This window comes from Lagopus muta, chromosome 5 (assembly GCF_023343835.1).
Source record: "Lagopus muta isolate bLagMut1 chromosome 5, bLagMut1 primary, whole genome shotgun sequence".
NCBI lineage: Eukaryota > Metazoa > Chordata > Aves > Galliformes > Phasianidae > Lagopus > Lagopus muta.
The window spans coordinates 5,739,623-5,760,659 of record NC_064437.1 but is presented as its reverse complement, the minus strand read 5'-3'; the positions used below and the strand labels follow the sequence as shown (position 1 = coordinate 5,760,659).

At 43.7% G+C, this 21,037-nt stretch overlaps 3 protein-coding genes across 3 annotated transcripts; 1 reads left to right on the top strand and 2 right to left on the bottom strand.

Moving 5' to 3' along the window:
- Nucleotides 1-787: 787 nt before the first annotated feature.
- TXNDC12 (thioredoxin domain containing 12) lies at nucleotides 788-9,960 on the bottom strand. The gene is made up of 7 exons (XM_048944645.1): nucleotides 9,764-9,960; nucleotides 8,132-8,192; nucleotides 3,616-3,668; nucleotides 2,856-2,929; nucleotides 2,252-2,321; nucleotides 2,071-2,154; nucleotides 788-1,642 (listed from the first exon to the last, which is right to left on the bottom strand). Exons 1-7 carry the CDS (start codon nucleotides 9,849-9,851, stop codon nucleotides 1,563-1,565), a joined length of 510 nt encoding a protein of 169 aa, XP_048800602.1. The 5' UTR covers nucleotides 9,852-9,960; the 3' UTR covers nucleotides 788-1,562.
- KTI12 (KTI12 chromatin associated homolog) lies at nucleotides 5,433-8,122 on the bottom strand. Its single transcript, XM_048944644.1, has one exon. The coding sequence runs from the start codon at nucleotides 7,230-7,232 to the stop codon at nucleotides 6,516-6,518; it is 717 nt and encodes a 238-aa protein (XP_048800601.1). The 5' UTR covers nucleotides 7,233-8,122; the 3' UTR covers nucleotides 5,433-6,515.
- Nucleotides 9,961-10,099: 139 nt separating the features above from the next.
- BTF3L4 (basic transcription factor 3 like 4) lies at nucleotides 10,100-20,202 on the top strand. The gene is made up of 6 exons (XM_048944646.1): nucleotides 10,100-10,231; nucleotides 11,103-11,166; nucleotides 12,007-12,120; nucleotides 14,473-14,674; nucleotides 16,857-16,916; nucleotides 17,804-20,202. The coding sequence occupies exons 2-6, from the start codon at nucleotides 11,113-11,115 to the stop codon at nucleotides 17,848-17,850; spliced, it is 477 nt and encodes a 158-aa protein (XP_048800603.1). The 5' UTR covers nucleotides 10,100-10,231; nucleotides 11,103-11,112; the 3' UTR covers nucleotides 17,851-20,202.
- Nucleotides 20,203-21,037: the final 835 nt, after the last annotated feature.

Sequence of the window (21,037 nt, the reverse complement as noted above, 5' to 3'; positions counted from 1 at the left end):
TAACCAGACACTTGTACTGCTGTTCAGAAGGACCTCAACAGAGAAAACGGGCAGAGAAATGGGCAGAGAGTTATCAGGAAGTTCAACAAAGAGAAATGCAAAGTTCTTCACGTGGGAACAAAGAACCCATGGGTACAACAGGTTGGAAAGCAGCTTTGCAGAGGACATCAGGGTCCACATGAAGAACAAGTTGAACAAGATCCAGCAATGCACTCATACCAGAAAGTCAAGCTAGATTACTTCTTCCCTTCTATTTTTCTTTTCAACTCCAGTTGAAAACCACTGGATATTAACAACTGTTTACATGGGTGGATGGTGATAGGACAAGGGGGAATGGTTTTCAACTAAGACAGGGGAGGTTTAGGTTAGATATTAGAAGGAGGTTTTTCACACAGAGGGTGGTGACACACTGGAACAGGTTGCCCAAGGAGGTTGTGGATGTGGAGGCATCCAAGGCCAGGCTGGATGTGGCTCTGGGCAGCCTGGTCTGCTGGTTGGCAACCCTGCACATAGCAGGGGGTTGGTGGTCCTTTTTAACCCAGGCCATTCTGTGATTCTGTGATATTACCTTAACTTCAACAACATATATACTATAGGAATAGCTGAATTATTATTACATGAAAAGCATCTGTTGTCTTTTAATTACACAAAGGCGAAACCTTCAGCTGTGACACTCAACACTAATAACTACTGCAATGTAAACAAAAATATATTTGCCAGTCCTTAAGAACAGAAAGCTATGTTGCTCACAAAACAAAACAAAACAAAAGAACAACTTTTAGCATGCTTGTGTTTAAAAAGTTTTAATTCTTCACCCTGGTACAAAAATACAGTACAATGTGATGGCAAGGCATTCACCAGAAAACATTCAAAGAATAAAAGGGAATTCCCCGTAATGCTTCAACATAACCCACCTTCACTTGATGAAACAATCAAAAGGTGAGTGCACAAGAAAGAAGTTCAATTTCTGCCCAGGGGCAAATAAAGATGAATCACACAGAATTCTACATAAAAATATGTTTGCAGAGCTCATGACTTCACATGCTACTTGAACATGGATGAAATTTTACTCTACTTGGCTTAGTGGCAGAATTCATGGTTTGGGAGGTCGAGAAAACACGTGGCCCAGGAACATGCCCATTCATAGGAACCCCAGTAAAAACAATGGGATCACATAATACGAGTGAGAAATGAGAGATCCACCCATGATTAAGTGTCAAAATGCTGGCTACTTCCAATTCTTTCAATTATGCTGTTTGTCTTCAAATGAATGTTTTGTCCTACAAACCTCCCTTTTAATACCAAACATGAGTGGTTGCTCAAACACACTAATTGATGTGTTTGCCATTACCTGGTTGCAAATAACCATCATAGTACACACTGCCAGGCAGAGGAGGAGATAACACTGTATCTGATGCATGTGTGTGAACTCCAAACAGGGTTTAACTTAACATTATTGACAGGAGAATTACGTCCCTCCAGTGCATCTACATTCTTGGTCTGTTTAACTGTTTCCTTTGAGAGTACTGAAGTGATGGAAAACCATAACTGAGTGTTTTCCATTATAGTTCATCTCCCAGGTGTTTTTGTTTGAAAGCATCACCTGTTAGCTTCTCCTGGGCCTCCTTCATCCCTTGGATAACTGAAAGATCAGAGAGAAAGCAACTATTAATCTCAAAACAGAACTGTCAAGGTGCCACACTAATGAAGATATTTTAAACCAACACAGAATGCACATCTACAAAGCAACCTAAGGCAAAAAATAAACAACACCAAAACGAAAAAGCCCTGTGCTTTTCTCCCAACTCTTTATGAGTTGCATGATTTTCCATGTGACAAAAGGAGAATGCTTAGGTTCTACAAACATTTTGTAGGTTTTAAAGTGGATCATAACTCTAAATATGGTTCCTCAAAGCATGAAGAGCCACTCACACATGCTGTAATTCACAGCTCCCTTACACTGTGAAGTATAATTTTTCTCCACTTAAAAATGAAGGTGCTGTCCTTCACTCAAGACACACCTACAGATCCATCTCACTAACAACGTACTTCAAGTTATTTCTCACATACCTTGATCAGCATTGGTGTAGAAATACTTGTAGCTGGGGTTTCCTTTCTCATTTATGATTTCTGGGTGGACTTTTCCACTGGGATCTTTGAAAAAAAGAAATCAAACAGGAAATATGGGTGGTAACAGTAAGAATGCAGTCCTGTGCGTGGGTTCAACAGCTGCAGATGTCTGATGCCTTACCCATGAAAAGGATTCTGGGAATGTAACCTCCATCAGGACTGAAGGCTTCATCCTTCGGCTCTTCATCATCCTACAAAAGCAAGACAGAAATGAGGCCATGTGTTAGCATGTAATGTAATGTAATAAAACACAGCACTTGTTTTAAAGAAACAAGCCTTCAGATTCCAGTTGCCCTGAACAATTTACATCTTGAACAGACAACAGGTATTGCACTCTTTCCACTTTCAAATGAAATAAGGTAATTTCCCCTAAAGAAGTAAAATTTGTGAAATATCAGTGTGCATTAAACACCCTGCTTTGGTGCAGGAACGTCTGGTACATTATGAGAGAATGAATATAAATCCCCTCCCTGTGGCAACAGACAAACAACATTAAACTGTTAAAGAGGCAGCAGTGGAGAGTCAGGTTTATCAATGCAATTAAAGTAACTACAGCAAAGAAAAATATTTTCAATACAAGTGGCTCTATCAATCAATCTTGCATATCTCCACTCAGGAGTGCAAGACTTAGGATATAGAAAAGAAACAGATTCAACCAGTCAAGCAGGATTCAAAATGCTTTATTACTAAGCAGTAATATAGGTACAAACAAAAGAGTGGCCTACCTCAAGGTTGACCATTACAAAATTATGAGCAAGTTCAGAGATCTCCTTAGACTCAGCGAACTTTGGCTTCAAAGCTAAGTAAGAAAGAAAAAAATAAAGAGGGAAAGATATGGAAAGACAATGGAAAATATTTCAGGTTTTCAGGTAGGCAGAAAAATCTCTATTCCTCCCTCTAGAGAGCTGGTACTTTCCAGTGAGCATAGGGAAATGGAATGTATGCATCAAGTTGCTCAGGCCAGGCTCAGAACAGCAGAGAAGTGATCCCTGCTGAGCAGCCACACAGTGAAGCTTAACCATCAGCCATATGTCATCACTTTTGAACGAATGGAACAGAAACAAAAGCTTGCTGTAAACCACCATTTCTCAACCAGCCTGTTCATCTTAAGCCTAGTCGTAATGATCAGCATGTTCCTTTGCAATACTGAAAGAGACAAAGCCCAGCATCCTGAGAACCAGTGGCTGAAAGTAAGGTAATTTGCTCTTAACTCTCAATTCATTCATTTTCTACATTTTTTTTTCTAGCAAAGTGCAGGAAGACTGCAGCCACTGTAGACATGCAGCTGTTACTTGACTGGCATTTACAAAGGCTGGCTTTTGGCAGCACTATTAGCTGAAGTAGTGAGATACTACACTGCTCTGAACAAAATATAAATGCAGCTAAGCACATTTTGAATGCAAAGTTTACATTTGTCATGTTACACAATTTGCATGCAAAAGTTCACCAGGAATTTCACCAAGCTCCAGAATTAAATTCACTCACCTTTGCAAGCTCCACACCAAGATTTGTGGATGATAATCATAAGAGGCAAACCACTGCAAAATAAGGGGAAAGAAAGGAAAACATGTCAGATAGCTTACATGAAGCCTCTCAACTAGAAGTTCTATTGTTTGTACACTTTAAGAGTTGCTACGAAGGCTTAATATAATAGAAAATGCAGAGAGATTCCACTGTATTCTAAGGTTTTGCTGTCTTGCAAAAACCTTCCAATCTTAACAATGCATTAGAACAGTTCATTAGAAATGTCAGTCACCAACCACTCCAGTAGAGAGGAGATTTTCCCTTTGAAAGGGTTGCTCTCATTTGTTCAGATTTGCATAGAAGCACAACTGGTCGTGTGTTTCTTAAGGAATTAGCAGTGGTTATCCACTCCAGCTACATAAGAGATCTCAGAAGGGATTTACACAGCTGCTCAACATAATCCACTGTATGACAGTCATCCATCAACCCCTCTCCCCACTACTGTCTGCATGTTTCAGACACTTCCTGCTACTGCCTCCATGATCAAGATCCTCCTTTGAGCAATAATCACACACAGTAAACTGGCAAGCCTTTCAGCTTCCAGGCTAATGGCCCTTATCTCAGTATGCTGAAATAAACCTGTGACAAGTTTGAGAACCGAGAAGGAAGGAGTCTGTGTGGAACTGAAGCCTAAATTAAGTGCAATGTAAAATGACAAAAGGTAGGAAGCTAACTTCAGTGAATGACCTTCAGAGAAAGGTCATTTGTGAAGGACAATTCAGAGTACTGAGTGTTTCAGGTACACCATAGGAATGTTATTCATTCCTCTTCCCAAATAATTCATTAGACAGTCACTACCTTTACTACCTGGATGTTGATTTCATCACCTAAAGTATGTTTTATTTAACCTTGTTCCAAAAAGCCTCTTAGCATTTCACCTTCTAGTCAAGCTTAACAAGTTTGAATTCTCTGAGCTCCTTGGTAATGTACTCAGGTTACTTCATGTGATTAGACAGAGACTTTAAACACAAAGAATTTCTCATATTTACTGCTGTAAGTGCTTGTGATTCAATTAATCCATCTTTACAGCTCTCAATATCTTGACTATTATATCTTTCACCTTAACAAGAAAAAAGTGACATACCTATAGGTGATTTTTATTGCTGTTGAGCACATCTAGTAGTACAACACTTCTCTTCACACTGGCAAAAGCTAACTAGTACAGTAAGTTCAAAAAGACTAAGAACAAGGAAATGGTTTCTCTTATCATGAAATCCCTTAAGCTATAGACGAATATCCAAGGGAAGCTAGTGCTGTAGCTTCCAGAGCATTAAGAATAACCTCAAATCAGGTTCTTCTTTTGGCTGAAGATTGGTAAGGAAGGAAATCCCTACCAACATTAAGTTTCAGCCTTCAGAACCAGGAAAGGGCAGAGAGGAAGCAATAAACATTTACAGTAGTGCAACACAAGTCTGCCATTTGTAACTGAATGATATGCTGTCATCTTTACACAGGACTTTGTTTGCAGCAAGCAGCAGGAATACACATTTCCCTAGCAAAGCTCTATTTACATCCGTGTCCCCGCCCTAACAATACTTTTTTTTCTTTTTTTCTTCCCCTCTTCCCCCCCTGTTTCTGGGAATTAAATGCTGAATTGAATCTGGAAAACAAACACTGCTCTTATCATCAAGGATCTTCACATCAGAAGAGGTCAGCTGCAATTGGTACTGCACTGCACTATCGATTGATTTCCTATGCAGATTTTAAATGCAAGTGCTCAGTCTTACAATATAAACTCTTAGCCAGGATGAAATCACACAAGTTTTAGAGATACTGCATGTGCTTCCTCAGTTTTATTCTTTTTAACTGGAAAAGTAATGCTATTTACATAAAAACATTTCTGTAGTCATTTTCACATTCTGAAATGGCAACGTCCACTTAGCAACCAGTACCTCAGATACATGGACAAATCACTGAAGCAACTCTTCTTGCCCCACTTGCCATCTCCTCCCAGATAGCACCACACAAAAAAATGAAAGCAGACTCTGACACTTATTTGCATGAGGGATGAAGCATCCACCAGAATGTGAAACATATGGACAGGTCAGACATGTGGCACAGTAAAGACTGAAATCAGCTGAAGCTAAAGACAAAAATAATTACCCAGTCACAACCAGTGCAGACTTTGAGGACTGGGCAGAGCACACTGCCATCACACCGCATCCTCTCGAAACAAGCTCAAGAGCACTCATAAACAATTAGTGTTTTTAAAAGCTTTTAATGATGACCTTGCAAAAAAAAGCCACAGCAAGTTGTTTCAATAAAACAGTTTAAGATTAAGACTGTTCCATCTAAGGCACATGTTTTATTGTTAAACTTGAAATGAGAGATTTAAGTTTCCTAAGCCAGCACCCTGCTTTTGTGCAGAGTTTGCCGATCTATCTGTTGGGTTCAATAGGATTTTGAAAAACAGTTATGTCCCAAAAATACGGCCTCTTCCAGTCCAGGAACTGAAGTCCCCCTCTGCAGTTTGATACATATGGAGGCAGCCTTGGAACAGCAGGCTTCTTATTCAAGAGACAGACATGGCAATGAGGAGGGCAGGAGTTCTCCTTATGTTCACCGCTTTGAAGCATTTATGCTCAGTTGCTACATTAGTATTGAGGTGCAGGTCTCCACAGGAGACTTCAGCTGTGTGGGGATGCAACAAGCAAACAAGACACGGGGAGAGTGCAGTAGAGAGGACAGGAAGATCCTACAGATCCTCTTAGGAGTACAGCTGCTCCAGCACCATGGTACTGACTTTCTCAGCACAGTCACGGGCTGTGCTATGTGACACACACGTCACACAGTGTTGAGGTGCACGGCAGGAGGGCACGTTCCTACAGCTGCAAGCACTTCGGGACGGAAGGAGCCGCGCCTCACTGGATGCTGCGGCTCAGGTACTGCAGGAACATGCTGGCCAGCTGTGCCAAGTTCTCATCGCTGGGCTGCATCTTAGTGTAGCTGATGAACTGCCTGCGGAGCCGGCTCAGCTCGGCCAGGCTGACGGGCCGCGGCAGCACCAGCCCCTCCTCCACGCCGGGGACGCGCACCAGCTCTCCAGGCTGCGCCCCGCTCCTCTGGGCGGCCACGAGAGCGGCCACCACGTCCTGCGTGGCGCGGTCGAGGAGGTGCAGGAAGTCTCCGGACTGCAGGGGCTGGCTGCGCGTGGCGCGGTGCGGCGGCGGAGGGGCGCTCTCGAATAGAGCCGCGCGGATGTCGGCCAGCGGCAGCGGCTCCTCGCCGTGCACGGCGAACAGCGGCCGGTCCCAGCGGTTGCGCGGGTCCGGGGCCTCGAAGGGCGGCTCGGCGGGGCCGCCGCCGACGCAGTGCAGCAGGCAGCGCGCCGTGCCCGCCTGCCGCGCCGCGCAGTACAGCTCGTAGCGGATGCTCCGCAGCTCGTTGCTCGCGTCCACGATCACCACGTCGCGTCGGCTCAGCAGCCGCTCCACCTCGGCCCGCAGAGCCGCCCGGCCGCCCTCCCCCTCGGCCACGACGTGCGCCCGCCGCTCAGCTCCGCCCAGCGCGTCCCGCAGCTCGGCCGCACGCCGGCTCTTGCCGCTGCCCGGCGGCCCGCACAGCACCACCAGCGGCATCGCGCGCTCAGCGTCCCGGTGCCGCCATGCTGACCCGGAAGTGGCCGCCACCGCTTCCGCTCGGGCGGACCGTCGCTATGGCGACGCGGAGCGCCCCGGGCCTGCGCCGCAGCCCGCCCTCCCGGGGGTTCTGCGCAGAACCTCTCATCCTGCGTAACGCCTGCTTCCTCCGTGCCTATTGCTAACTCTGCTTCACCGCAAAGCAGAGCCAGAACTATTCCTGCGAAAACTGCGACTGTTTTCGTACAGACATATGGAATACGTGCCGCTTACAAATAAATACCCGCTTACAAGTGCTCATCAGACTGAGCAGTGCCCTGCATTCACGTGACAGCACCTTGGGCAGCCAGAGGTCTCCTGTCAATAAGTGCACAGTTACAAACACAAGAACTGATACACAGACAGCTTCATTTCTCATGTTTTGACACAAGAAGATTCTGAGAGAAACGTAAAAATGACTTTCTTTAAATCTTTTCACAGAGACGGTGTTAGAGTTTCAACCAATAAAAGGTTCTACTTTAATGACTTATCAGTTTGTTCCTTAGTAACAAAGTATCTCACATCAAGGTCTCGCATCCATACGAGCACATCCATGCAGTGAGCACTTATGAGTTCAAGGGGACTGAGTAGCCTTTAAGCCTCAGTTTGTGGGTTTCTTCTTTGGAAACGTGACAGAACCTCAATCATTGAACTGAAGTGATTAAACACGGGTGATTCCTCAGCAACATTAAGAAAAAACTATTTATTTCTCTAATAAGCTGTAGGGATCTAAGCAGTCTCCTACACCTTTGTTAATAATTTGTATTTTCTGTGGTTAAATTTAGGATTGGTTAGCATTGGTACAGAATCTGGGTGAACTTTTAAAGCCTCTTTTCTGTATTCATAAGTAAGTAACATACCTGGCTGCTGCCTCTTTCTTCCCATCTTCTAGTGTTCTCCAGTGAATGTGATCTCCAAAACCTGCCAGAAAGGAGGTTTTAGAAATGCTGCATAGTTAACATATCATCAGAAGAAAACAACCCTCCGGAATATTTTCAGCTCATAACATATTCTTTTTTAAAAAGGAAATTATAATTGCAGTCCTCGAAAGACTTCTGTGAATACTTACAACCTACACAGTTTTATTGAGGAATCCCACTGAAATTAATTAACAAAAACAAATCACACACTCATGAATATTCACAGTTATGCAAAGGACAAAAAAAATTCCCCAAGCAAAGCTTAAAACTGAAATGCCTTCTAATTATTCCCTATTGTTTCTCAACCTATGAACATTTATTAACTGATTGATGACAAATTAAACATGTCACCATCTGGCTTCCTAAATCCTAATGAATGGGAGCAAACATCAAATACACCTAGACCAATAAGTGATTATTAAATGCTCTAAAACTATTATGCTAAATATTACCACTGCTGATAATTGACATCAAAGACTAAGAAAGAACACTGCTATGCAGGTTTCTGAGTTTTGCAGTGACCGAACAACATGGGAAATACATATCCAATAAGCAGGTACCAAGTCTTGTTCTGTCAGCTAATATGCTAAGAACAGGAAAACAGAGACTGCCATTTTTTGGTCACCACCATCACACGAAGTGCTGAGATGGAGGAGATCTGAGATAAGGGAGCCTTCTCTGAAGAACTCCTCAGAGGTCCCGTCGCTGCAGTGACACGGGCTGTGCTGAAAGGCAAATCTCAGCCATGGCTTTCCCCTTCCCATAGCTGAGGGCTGGGATAACTTAGCGACATGGCACGGGCCGTATCCTCACCAAGGGGACAATCTGGGGAGCTACAGCACAGGATTAGGAGCCACAAGCTGCCCAATGCTGACACCATGGCAGGCAGCACCTCCAGTAAACACCTGTAGCAAAGAAACTGCGGAGAGTGGAGCAAAGCCCTGTGGTACCTTCCTTCAGCATCTGGCAAACTGCAGCTGCTGGCACAGTGTTTTTATGACCTGTGCTTATCTCCCAGTACAAACTACCGTGAACACATATGACACAACACATCAAATATTTAGTCCAGCTACCAGCAAGGCATTGACGTCCAAGCTTGCATGGGCTGAGGGGAGCTGGAAGCCATAAGGCTAACAGGTCACATTTACTCAGAATACAGGCACGTCGGGTATTTCATTCAAAGGCCATCACGATGGAACAGGGACAATCCTCTGTTCGAAGAGCCTTGCCGGGTAGGCTGAAGGCACTCCCTGCAGCCCTGCAACGAACATCCACCTTCAGGGCAACCCGCCCAGAGCGCGACCACCCCAGGTGAAGCCCGAAGGGATCCGAGCCGCTGCCCACGACAAGCCCACGAGGAGGGCAGGCCGGGCAGAGGAAAACCGTGCTAGGGTGACCAGGAGTCGGCGGCGGGGCTGCTTCCGAGGGGCCAAATCTTCCCCAGCCGCGTGGGGCTGCGGCTCAGGGCGGCTCCGGCCCGGCCCCAAGAGCCCCAACCCGCCGAGTGACCCCGCGAGCCCTCACGGCAACGCCAGGAGCTGAGAGCAAAGCCCGAAGGAAACGTTTGCTGACCCTTTCCGAGCCCCTCGGCGGCGGCGGCGGCGGCAGCCATCAGCAGGCACAGGCAGAGGACGGAGGCTGCGGCGGGATGAGCCCTCATGGTGTCAGCGACGGGCCCTGGAGCTCGGAGAGGAGATCGGAGCAGCCCCAGGGATCTTTTTCCCTTTCCCTTTTTTTTTAAAGCCCAAGAAGTGACGCAAGGCGGATGTGGGCGGTGCCGCCAGGCCCTCCGGGGGCCGCCATGTCAACCGCGGAGCGGACTACAACTCCCAGCATGCACCGCGGCCCGGGCACGCGCCGCTCCCGCCCCCGCTGCTATGCAAATATTGTCGGCGCCGCCGCCAATCCGTGGCTGGGGGCGGGCGGCTGAGTGCCGTCACGTGGCGCGAAGCTTCCTTTCTCTGTGCGGCGCTCTTTCCTTCTTCGGCCGCCATCTTGTTCTCACCGCGTGTTGGGCTGCGGAGGGGCCGCCGAATTCAGGTGAGAACGCCTCGCGCCCGCCGCCCGCGCACAGCCGCGAGGGGTCAGGTGGGTCGGCTGTGCGGCGCCGGGCTCCGGGCTCCGTCTCGCTCCCGTGAGCCGGGCCCTGTTTGAGGTGCAGAGGACGGCGGTGAGGCCGTGCCCCGGGCTCGGAGCCGCAGCGTCCCGTGTCCGCGGGGCCGCGCCGTCCCGCTGCCGCTCAGATGTGCGGCCTTTGTCTTCCCCGCCCGCAGCGCCGTGCCGGAGCCCTCCGGCCCTCTGTCGCTCCGGCGCGGCGCGCCTGCCTTCGTCCTTCCGTCTCTGCGGCCTCTCGGGGCTGATCTCCTGCGGCAGAGGCGTTTTTCAGCTCATACCGAGCCTTCGTGTCTTCTGGCCTTTAAAGGTCGCGCTTGGCCCACGGCAGAGCCCGGGTGAACTTGTTAGCCTTTGGGTTGGAGCGATGGCTGCCGGAGGTCCGAGCCGGTAATGTGGTGCTGTGTGAACCTCTTCGGTTTGGAGCAGCTCGTTAGCTGCAGGGGTCTATGGTAGGTTTGTTGCTTGGGAGCAGTGCATCGGGGGCTCAGGGTGAGCCTCCCTTGGGCTCTGCTCAGCACAAAGCCGCGTTCCTTGGGCGGTCCGTACCGGTTGTGCTGTGAGTCAGTAGCAAGGTGGGTCCGGCGGTGAGCTGACAGACTTAGACTTGGAGATTTACAACTGAGGCAACATCAAACGTAGCGTTGGTTTGCGTCATCGTGGTGCAGATGCTTCTTCCGCGGAGCTGCTTTGTGTTATTTACACGGTGTGTTCTTGTTTGTGTATTTGCTTGCGTTATTTCAGTGATTTTTTTCTTAATATTTTGGTAGTTAACTTGTATTTGTACCTCATTCTTTAGACACAACACTATGAATCAAGAAAAACTAGCCAAGCTTCAAGCTCAGGTCCGAATAGGAGGAAAGGTAAGAAAGCTACGAGAGCTGTACTTCTGTGATTGCATCTGTGGGCTCAGAGCCTTCTCATGAGAGGGCAGTTAAAGGCCTGGAAAAAGGATTTCTTCATGCAGTGTGGACCTGAAGTGGTCTGCATCTTACTACCACCTGAAAAGCAGCTTTATTTCACTTCACAGCTACTGAATGAGTAGTTCCAGTTCCAGGCTCATTCTAAATCAGCGACTTGTTGTGACCGGTGAATGCTCAGCTGAAGCTTACCTGTTGGCTTGTTTGAGCTCTTTCTCTTCTGCATGTTGGGAAGTTTCTTCTCTAGTATCAGCTCCAGGGTTTATCTGACTGTGCACTGAGCTCTTTCTTTTATCTGTGCCAGCCAGTATGTAATATGACAAAGCATATGGACAATTCCATGGGAGTATTCATTTCCTAACAGTAGACAGGGGTCTGGGGGAGCTTGCAAATGAAAAATTGTAGGATTGCTGTCTTTGGGGCAGTTTAAAAATGTGAACTGCTTACATAGAAAAGCGTGGATTTTTAGATTTGATTCATCTCTTCTGAAATGAAGTTTTCAGACAGCATTTTTATATGCTGCTTATAAGTTAATATTTTTATAATTCAGCTTTGGGGAAAAAGAAATACTATTGCTGTGCTTCTTCTATCTTTTACACTTGAGAAAAATTTAAAGATTGGGACTGGTGGCTAAACTGTAAGTAAAGGAAGTTGAGAAGTGTTTTCTGCTACAGAGCATTACTACAGCTCAAAAAAGAGATGTTGCTGAGTGTGAAGTGACTTTAAATTGAAAGTGTTGTGAGAATTTGAGTGTTGCAGGCTGTTCTCTTGATTCTTTTTCAGGGAACAGCTCGCAGAAAGAAGAAGGTGGTGCACAGAACAGCTACAGCTGACGACAAAAAACTTCAGAGTTCACTCAAAAAACTGGCAGTAAATAACATTGCTGGCATTGAGGAGGTATAGTGATACTGTATCCTGTGTCAAATTAAATTCACTGTGGTGATTTGGTGTTGTTTTTCTTACTTTCATTTTGTTTTTCAAACTCAAATGTCTGATTATGTACAGGTGAAGTTACTTGATTTTATTTAAATTTGTCTCATTTACATTAATGTGCACATATCTAGAAAGAGAAGGGAAAAGGTTGTACTGTCCAGAAAGCAAGCACAGGAAATAGTGAGCTGCTTGTCATACGTGCCTTTTGTGTTAATTGCAGAACAAAAGAGCTCTTGATTCTTAACCTCTTGAACTGAAATGACCAAATTTTACCAGTAGGGCAGTGAGTGTGTATTTATTGCACATGCACATGCAATTTTTATGTGCTGCAGAACATGAAGGAGGGAATCAAAAACCCTGGAGTAGGAACTTAAGTCCATGTTACCGAAACTGGATGCTCTTACTTTGTGAAAGTAAAACCAGAATTGTTTCTGGTAGAGACAGGAGACTGGTGTTTCTTATGGTACTGGCAAAACTCTACAGAAGCAGCTCCTGTATTGCAATGGAAGGCTTCAGGTATTCCGTACCATTTTTGCGTGTATTAATTTTTCAGGATAAAATAAGAACTGGAGTACAGAACTCTTTCCAAAATGCTTTAGAGACTGTGATGCTTATATGTGGGAGGAGGTGTTCCTTCATACTGAGCTCCATATTACAGCACTGCTTGGTTGAAAAAGCATAATATTTAATCTGTGATTAATTAAAGCAGGGTTACAAGGTGACCCAGAGGTCTCTGTGCACTCTGAAGGCAAATGGAGATTCAGTAGAAGCCTGGGTTGCCTGAAAGCCTTCATACCATTGCTGCAGAAACACTTTTAAATTTGTCTGTTACTGGAGCATGGTGTGTTAGAAGCTGTGCAGACAAACAGTCTTTGTTCTTTTTGTCCCCCCCAGAGCATAACATCTTCATTCAGGCACAGTTAAGACTTAAAAATGTGTTGACATGGAGGAAGACTGTTCAAAATTCTTTAATGTTGACAACTTGGTACCTAATTACAGTACACTGCTGTATTACTCAGGTAGACTCAAATTGGCATAAATACGTAGAAGCTGAAGAGGATTGTAATGTGGAGTCAAACATAGGCAGAGAAATTTGTGATTTGTTTTGAAGAGACTTTTGATCATGACTGGGCTTAAAGCTTTCATCAGTTCCCCTTAGCTACGTAGGAAAGAGATGCACCTTTTCTCCAAGTAAGAAAAAGCTCTGATCAAAACACATTTTGAACCTTGAAAATTGATAACTTACATGTTTTAGATGTATTCTTCAGTTGGCAAATTTGTTTTCTCTCTGTAACCTCACAAAAAACCCCTCACCTAATAAACTCAAAATTCAGAAGTGTTATTAACAGATTGCATCTGTTTGTATAAGTAAGCTCTATTCTTTTTTGCAGATAAAATTATTTTCCTCATAACCATAGCTCAGTCATGCCCAGGAAGAAAAAAAGGAACTTCCCTTCAATCTCTGTTAACTTAAAAAAAGGCAAAATAAAACCTGCTAAAAGGTATCAGTATGAGCTTCAATAGCAGGAGCTAAGCAGGCAGCTGTGCTGGCTGTGAACTTAATCCCTGGTGATTCAGAATGCCAGGCAGGGGAGCAGTGTCATTGTATGTTGTGCTTAGGCTCAAAAGGGTCATCACAGAATTACTGGGAGAGCACAGAAGCCAGTCTGAGTGCAGCTAATTTACAAATCTGCAGTGCTGTAAGAGATAAGTGAGGGGAAAATGTCAGCATTGGGCATTTTCAGCAAGTAGGCCAGGTTGTGAGTCTTAGGCTTTTGCCAGTTCTGCTGCAGAAACAGTGATGTTTTCCTGAGAGGTGACACAAATAGCTGGGAATGGCAGTGTCTTCAACTGCTGTGTCAAGGCTTTTCTGTTACTGCTTTTAGTGTGTAAAGAGTTACCACAGAGCTGGTTTTCCTTCTGAGGCATTCCTGGTAGTAACTAGTTTATGCCTTAAAGGCTAATAGCCTCTTTGTTTTACCTTAATCAAAAACATACCTAGGTTGTATGATAACACATAAGCCTTGTATATTATCACTCTACTATAGAGATATCTGTATTTCTCTAAGGCAGCCATACCTGTTAATTCAGCCTTTTCATACACTGTATCTGAGCCACCTCCCCCATCCCTTCTAACTTTTTTTCCTTCTGATTCAGGTGATGCTAATTCTTGGCACTGTACTCATGGTTATATTATTACCTATGCTTTTGTAGTTTCTTTAGTTTTAATATTTAAATCTAATTTTGAAATAATAATTTATCATACTTTTCTTCAACACCACTTTGGTCAATGTTGCTCTTCATGTATTTGAACAGGTGAACATGATAAAAGATGATGGAACAGTTATTCACTTCAACAACCCCAAGGTTCAGGCATCCCTCTCTGCTAACACTTTTGCAATTACTGGTCATGCAGAGGCTAAACCGATCACAGAGATGCTTCCAGGCATCTTAAGCCAGCTTGGTGCTGACAGCTTAACAAGCCTCAGGAAGTTAGCCGAACAATTCCCAAGACAAGGTAGGTCTTAGTGGAATCTTTCACTGATGATCAAAAGAGAAAATGCGGTCTTAAAATATTGACCCAAATTTAATAGCACATCACTTAAAAATGTGTTTACTTGTATTAACCTCTGTTGTGGAAATATAATGGAAGGAAACATCTATTTATTTTTTTTCCCCAAGATTCTACATAGGCTGACCTTGGCTTAAAAATAAGACTTAAAAAAGAAATCTGCTTGGTCGGGTGTGCAGTAACTCCATGTGCACAGCTGTGTGTGACAGAATAGTTAAGAAAAACAAGTAGAAGTTCTTACCTAGAAAATCTCAACAGCTTTTGTTTGTCAAAGTACTGATTCTGTTTTCTTTTATGAAATGTTTTTGTTGCATACTGTATTGGATGGTATTATTAGGTTAAAGAAAATGCCTTTGATTAATTGAGGAAAAGATGGATCATCATAATCATATTTTATTATGACCTCAGTGCCAGTAGTTCTTTACTATGACAGAAAGCCAGCTTTTAATTAGGTGGAGCAATGAGAAGAAATACTTCAAGTTCTTGCATTTCAGATGACTTCTAGCATGGTCCAAGTCCATGGCTTACAGCAGAGTAGGTTTCACATAGGACCCTTGATGTGGAGATGCTTATTCCACACGAATCATATGATATGATGGTGTCGTATCATGGTGTCATGTTTTTATGATGGTGTCACTGCATCAGTGGACAAGGGAAGAGCCACTGATGTCACCTATCTGGGCTTCAGGAAAGCTTTTGACATGCTACCCCACACCGTCCTTCTCTCCAAGTGGGGAAGAGAGAGATTTGATGGGTGCACTGTTCAGTGGATGAAGAAGTGGCTGCAGGATTGGGTCCAGAGAGTGGTGGTCTGTAGCTGCATGTCTGGATGGAGATGGGCAATCAGTGTTGTCCCACAGGGCTTAGTGCTGGAACTGATTCTTTTTCTGTCTTCATCAGTGGCACTGATGGGGTCAGTGGGTTTAGGTGCCTTCAGCAAGTTTGCTGATGACACCAAGCTGTGGGGTGCAGTCAGCTTGCCAGAGAGAGGAGATGCCATCCAGAGGGACCCACACAGGCTTGAGCAGTGGGTTCAGGTGAACCTCATGGGGTTCAACAAATCTAAAAGCAGGATCTTGCATCTGGGTTGAGGCAACCCTTGCTACTGATAAAAGCCGGGGGATGAAAGGATTGAGTGCAGCCCTGCTAAAAAAGATCTAGGAATACTAAGGGATGGGAAGGTGGGCACAAGCCAGCAGTGTGCCTTTGCAGCCCAGAAAACCAGCCATCAAAAGATGCAGCCAGCAGGGTGAGGGAGGTGATCCTGCCCCTCTACTCTGTGCTGGTGTGGCCTTACCTGCAGGACTGCATGCAGATGTGGAATCCTCAGTTCAGGAGAGACACAGACCTGTTAGAGTACATCTAGAGGAGGACCACAAAAATGATGCACAAAATGGAGCACCTCTCCTATGAGGGCAGGCTGAGAGAGCAGGGACTGTTCAGCCTGGAGAAGAGAATGCTGATAATGGCCTGTCAGTATCTAAAGGGGAGCTACAGGAAAGAAGGGGGCGGACTGTTTAGCAGGGTGTGTGATGACAGAATAAGGGGAAATGGCTTCAAGCTTATAGAGGGTAGATTTAGGTTGGGTATAATAAAAATATCTTCTGCAGTGAGGATGGTGAGGCGCTGTAACAGGTTACCCAGTGATTTGGTTGATGCCCTGTCTCTAGAGACTTTGAGGGCAAGGCTGTATCAGGCCTGATCTAGCTGTGGTGTCCCTGTTCATTGCAGGGGTGTTGGGCTAGATGACCTTTAAAGGTTTCTTTCAGCTGTAAGGATTTTTTTATTCTGTAAGCTGGTCCCAGATGGGTTTAACATGATCGTTGCATTAAAACGTGTGGCTTCAGTTAGAAGATGCAGTCACTGCTGACTTTTGTCATTTGATCTTTTGTTAGCTCTGCATTAATACTGCTGAGTGTTTGAGAATGGCTGGGTTAATATTCACAAATGGATCTTTTGGTCGTACTGATTACTCTTGATCTCCCAGTCACTTGCATGTCTGTATCTAATGGGGTGAGCGGTATGGAGGGGATTGCCTCCTGTTTTCATCAGTATATTGTCTTATTTTGTTGTGTGGTTGTCCCTAATCTTGTATGATGAGAACTCAGCACCAGGTTTCTTTTTATAGTGTTGGACAGTAAAGCACCAAAATCTGAAGATATTGATGAAGAAGATGATGATGTCCCAGGTAAGCACATCCACTTTTATGTCCATTTAATGCACAGATACTTAATTCACACATTTAAATACCTGGCTCTTGAGGTAATTGTTCCTCTCAATTGCTAAGAGAGGCTTAATATGCTGGGCAGCATTGAAACAGTGATGATTCTGGATTCTAGCTTTTGAAAATAGTTTGCCTTGCTGGAATTGCTGAATTCTTAGTTTAAAATACAGGGAGGCTGAATGGGTGAGCAAAATATCTGAATTTTATTTTTCAGATATTAATATTCCAGATTTTAGGTCTGGAAAATATCTGTAAAAAGATGTACTTGGTGTAGTGTTCAGAGCATCGTTTTAAATCATTTTGGGGTGGGACTTTTATTTCTACAGTAGAAGTAATTAAGCTTGTCAATGTCTTAGCTTGTTGAGAAACTTTCATTCCAAGTTGTTGGTTGTTAACTGTATCAATTACCACTTTTCGTGCATCAGTATATTAGCCAAAAAAATACACAAATCGATGACCCAGATTTTCAGGTCTGGCAGTGGGTTTGAGTTTGCATAAAAATACACAGGCCTCTTCCAAGTTATCTGCTTCTGGTTAAGCAGTCACTTGTTGTACTCGAGGTATTTAAGCTGGTGGCTCAAGACTCAACTGCATTTAGGAGAGCACCTCTGAAAGTCTGTCTTCATGTTAGAACCTCCACTCTGAGTGTTCCTTTGCTTCTTTGCATATATTAAACAAATCCTGTTTTTTTTTTTTTAAAGCTATTTCAAATCCCACTTAAAAAAAAAAAAACTATGTACATGAATATCTAGTTAAGAACTGCCTAACATTTCATATGGTAAATGCATTTTCATTAAACTGAAGCTGTTGTTTCTGGGCATCGCTATATTAAATATCTTCATCTCTTTCAGATCTCGTAGAAAACTTTGATGAAGCATCAAAGAATGAAGCTAACTAAATCATTAATAGTTCTGGAAGCTGGCATGGACTAGATTTAAGAAATCAGCTATGTGGTTCCAAAGTTTTAAAGAAACAGAGAACATCATCTGTTAATAGTTCAGTAATATAAATATTTTGTATTTTTATGATACTGTTTGTTCAGCATTTTCTGTCAGTTGATTTTGCATTTTGCACTTACTCCCAGGATCTACTCTTTTGGTCAAAACAAAAATGTCAGTGCAGTTTGAGGGGTGTGTGCATGTGTGTGTGTATGTGTGTGGGTGTACATATAGTGGAGAACAAATTGGAGAACACTTCTATTTAACCAACTTCCCTTTTCTTCCAAAAGAAGAAATAAAACGAATCTTCAGCATTGTTACTTTTGATTATCACCAAATAGGACAGAGAGAGCAGAGTTAAAAGTTTTGTCCACGTTTTGTGACCTGAAGGCATTACACCATTCAAAATTTGGGTTTAAGAGATCTCTCACCCCTGTTGAAATGTATGCAGTCTTTGTTATTAACTTTATGTTGATGCCCACGTGTTACCTTTGATATTTTATCAGCTTGTTTGGTACAGTAATTTTCCAAAAGAGGAATCTTGGTCTCAGCAAAGCGATCTTTTTTTCTCCTTATTTCCTTACTTTTTGAGACAAGCTGATGTTTGGCTCCTTTCACATAGACTTAGCAATATGTTCTCCCTATGAACATGTAGGGTATATTAGGTCAAAATGACAACAAACCCTTTGGTTTTCTACCATCAGGTCACTTAGAAAACTTAGAGGTCTAGTTGGTAACAGTCCAGTGCACCAGTTTTGCACAGTGACAGATTTTTTGCTTGAATTCCTTCAGGCTGTTCTCTTGGCATGACTGCATTTACTAGCAGCTGATGATCCGGTGTCACTCTTATGGCACTAGAAATTAAATGCACCATGTGAGCAATGTCCAAGGTGGGAAGAAGTTGTTGACATTTTGCCTTGCCTCCTGCTGGGCAGTTTGTGCAATGACTAGCTCTAAAGGGACTTTTTTCTTATTGCCTGTATTTTACCCTTGCCTATAACCTACCTCTAGGTTTGGTGTCATCTATTTTAGTAGCTTACTAAAACCCACAAATGCTCCTCAGGCATAAAGAGGACATTGGGAGGTACCGCTGGTACAGTGCAGTATTTATGACCTTCCTTTAAAATGCTTAATGTGAACCTGATTTCTCAGAAGCTCTTTCAAGGTTCTTGATGTTATGTGCATTGCAGTATAGTTAGACATCATTGTAACCTGTGTCAGGGGCAGCTGTGGCTTAAGAAAGCCATTTTTTCTCCTCTACTTTTGTCACTTAACTATAGCTTAATTGGAACATATCAGCTTTTTTTATGTAGATTCATATGCTATAGAACTGTAACAGTACAAAGTAAACAGTCAATGAGTCTGGTGGCATCGTGACAAAACCATGAAAGCAGAGCTGAAGTGGCTTGTCATCTGAACTCATTTTATAGATCTTGTTCATTTTTTTGTTATATTTTATATACTACATGGATCTTGCTACAAAATAAATGAGCAGTACGGAAGAGGAGATGTTCCCTCTTGTGCATTGTCTGTTCCCACCAGCAGTAGCTGAGGGGCAGTGAGTGGATGCAGCCACTGTTTTACAGTGATGCGCCCTTGCTGACAGCTACTGAGGAAGATGCATGCAGGATTAGGGAAGATTGTGCTAGAGCTTTAGGATTTCACGCTTTCATGTACCCACACTCCTGTTTTCCCTGTGGTGTTGAATGAAACTTTGGTTCATCGTATGGCTAATGTTGGTCAGCTGCAGATTCTTCTGTTTATAAGGAAGAGATTTCTTCATTAATGTGTGCACAGGCACAGTGGGTTGCCTTTTGCTGCTTTTGAAAGCTCAAAGCAAACGAAGGATACTAGGAAACACGTGGTGTTCTGCCATTTGCTTAAGGGGCATGAGTGGAGAACATTTCAAAGTAGCAATTGTACTGAGTTTGTGTATGAGACATCCCTCTTGCTCCAAATACTAACCAGACACTGAACATTTTTGCTCCACAGTTTCTGATGTGGCAAGTATATGGAAAGTAATTTTGTGAGAGATTAAGAGTAAGTGATGGATTCAGTGAACTTGTATAGTTTAACTTCCTAATTCTTACAGAATGCTCGTTTAATTTTTGTTCTTGGTCATGACAACTTACACGTTAAACCACCGTTCTTTCCTGTGTTTGACAACCAGTAAACTAACTAAATATGCTAGCTTATGTCGTTATCAGTTTTCTCACTGTACCTGAAAACAGTCAACCACTTATGATTTGCTGCTGGAAATACTAGAGCTTATCAATCATTAAACTGATTTTAATTAAAAGTAACTCATCAAGGCTCTCGTGGGAAAAGCTATTTTTCTTCATATTTATTCATGGTATTACTCAAACAGTGTTTGTAAATTCTGGTGGAACGTAGAGTTAACAACAGTTTGTGTTGCTGCTGTGGAAACTCCACAATGAGGTGGGCAGATGGGGCATCAAAATATTCTTTGCTTGGTTTGGAGCTTTGTAACCACTGTAGTTCTGTAGTGAGTTTGCTCACTACTTAAGCGCTGACATAAAAAAGGTAATGATGAAAGTTACTGACATATTAAAAATCTTGGCAGTGACTTAAAATAGTATTGGGAAGAGCAGAATGTAGGTTGAAACTTTTCTTGGGCTGTGTACAAGAATCAAAGCTGAATCACAGAAGGTTGAAAGAATCAAGAACTTGGCAAGCTTCTGAGACTGCAGGCTCTGGTCTCCTTTAGTAGGCTGTCAGTAGCTTTGTGTATTTCCCTAGTAAGCTACTGAGAGGAAATGTGTGACTTGGTGGCCTCAGACAGGAGAGCAGGGCTCATGCAAGATGGGTGTCAGTAGTTACCTGCAGTCAGTAGTGCTGGAAACTTGGAACTAAGTGATGGTGAGGGGTTTTCTCAAGCAGCACTGGCTAATAAGTGAGTTTGCAAGTGACTGTTAGTAGGGTGGAAGGAGCTGATGTGAAAAGAACATTTGACAGCTGTGAAAAATAGGGCTTGGGTGGTTTTTTTAACTAGTATAGGAATACTTGAATGCATGAGGAATGATAAAGGTGAAATCAGAACTCCTACTGAAATATGTTGAGAATTCACTTTTGGTCAACGTTCTGTGGGAACTGGGAGTTGCTATGAAATCCCTTCTGCCTGGATCT

Coding starts and splice junctions, on each gene's coding strand:
- BTF3L4 (XM_048944646.1), top strand. CDS start 11,113: ATGAATCAAGAAAAACTAGCCAAGCTTCAAGCTCAGGTCCGAATAGGA. Junction 11,167..12,006: donor AGGTCCGAATAGGAGGAAAG/GTAAGAAAGCTA, acceptor ATTCTTTTTCAG/GGAACAGCTCGCAGAAAGAA. Junction 16,917..17,803: donor AGAAGATGATGATGTCCCAG/GTAAGCACATCC, acceptor CATCTCTTTCAG/ATCTCGTAGAAAACTTTGAT.
- KTI12 (XM_048944644.1), bottom strand. CDS start 7,232: ATGCCGCTGGTGGTGCTGTGCGGGCCGCCGGGCAGCGGCAAGAGCCGG.
- TXNDC12 (XM_048944645.1), bottom strand. CDS start 9,851: ATGAGGGCTCATCCCGCCGCAGCCTCCGTCCTCTGCCTGTGCCTGCTG. Junction 2,322..2,855: donor TTGTAATGGTCAACCTTGAG/GTAGGCCACTCT, acceptor TTGCTTTTGTAG/GATGATGAAGAGCCGAAGGA. Junction 1,643..2,070: donor CTACACCAATGCTGATCAAG/GTATGTGAGAAA, acceptor CTGATCTTTCAG/TTATCCAAGGGATGAAGGAG.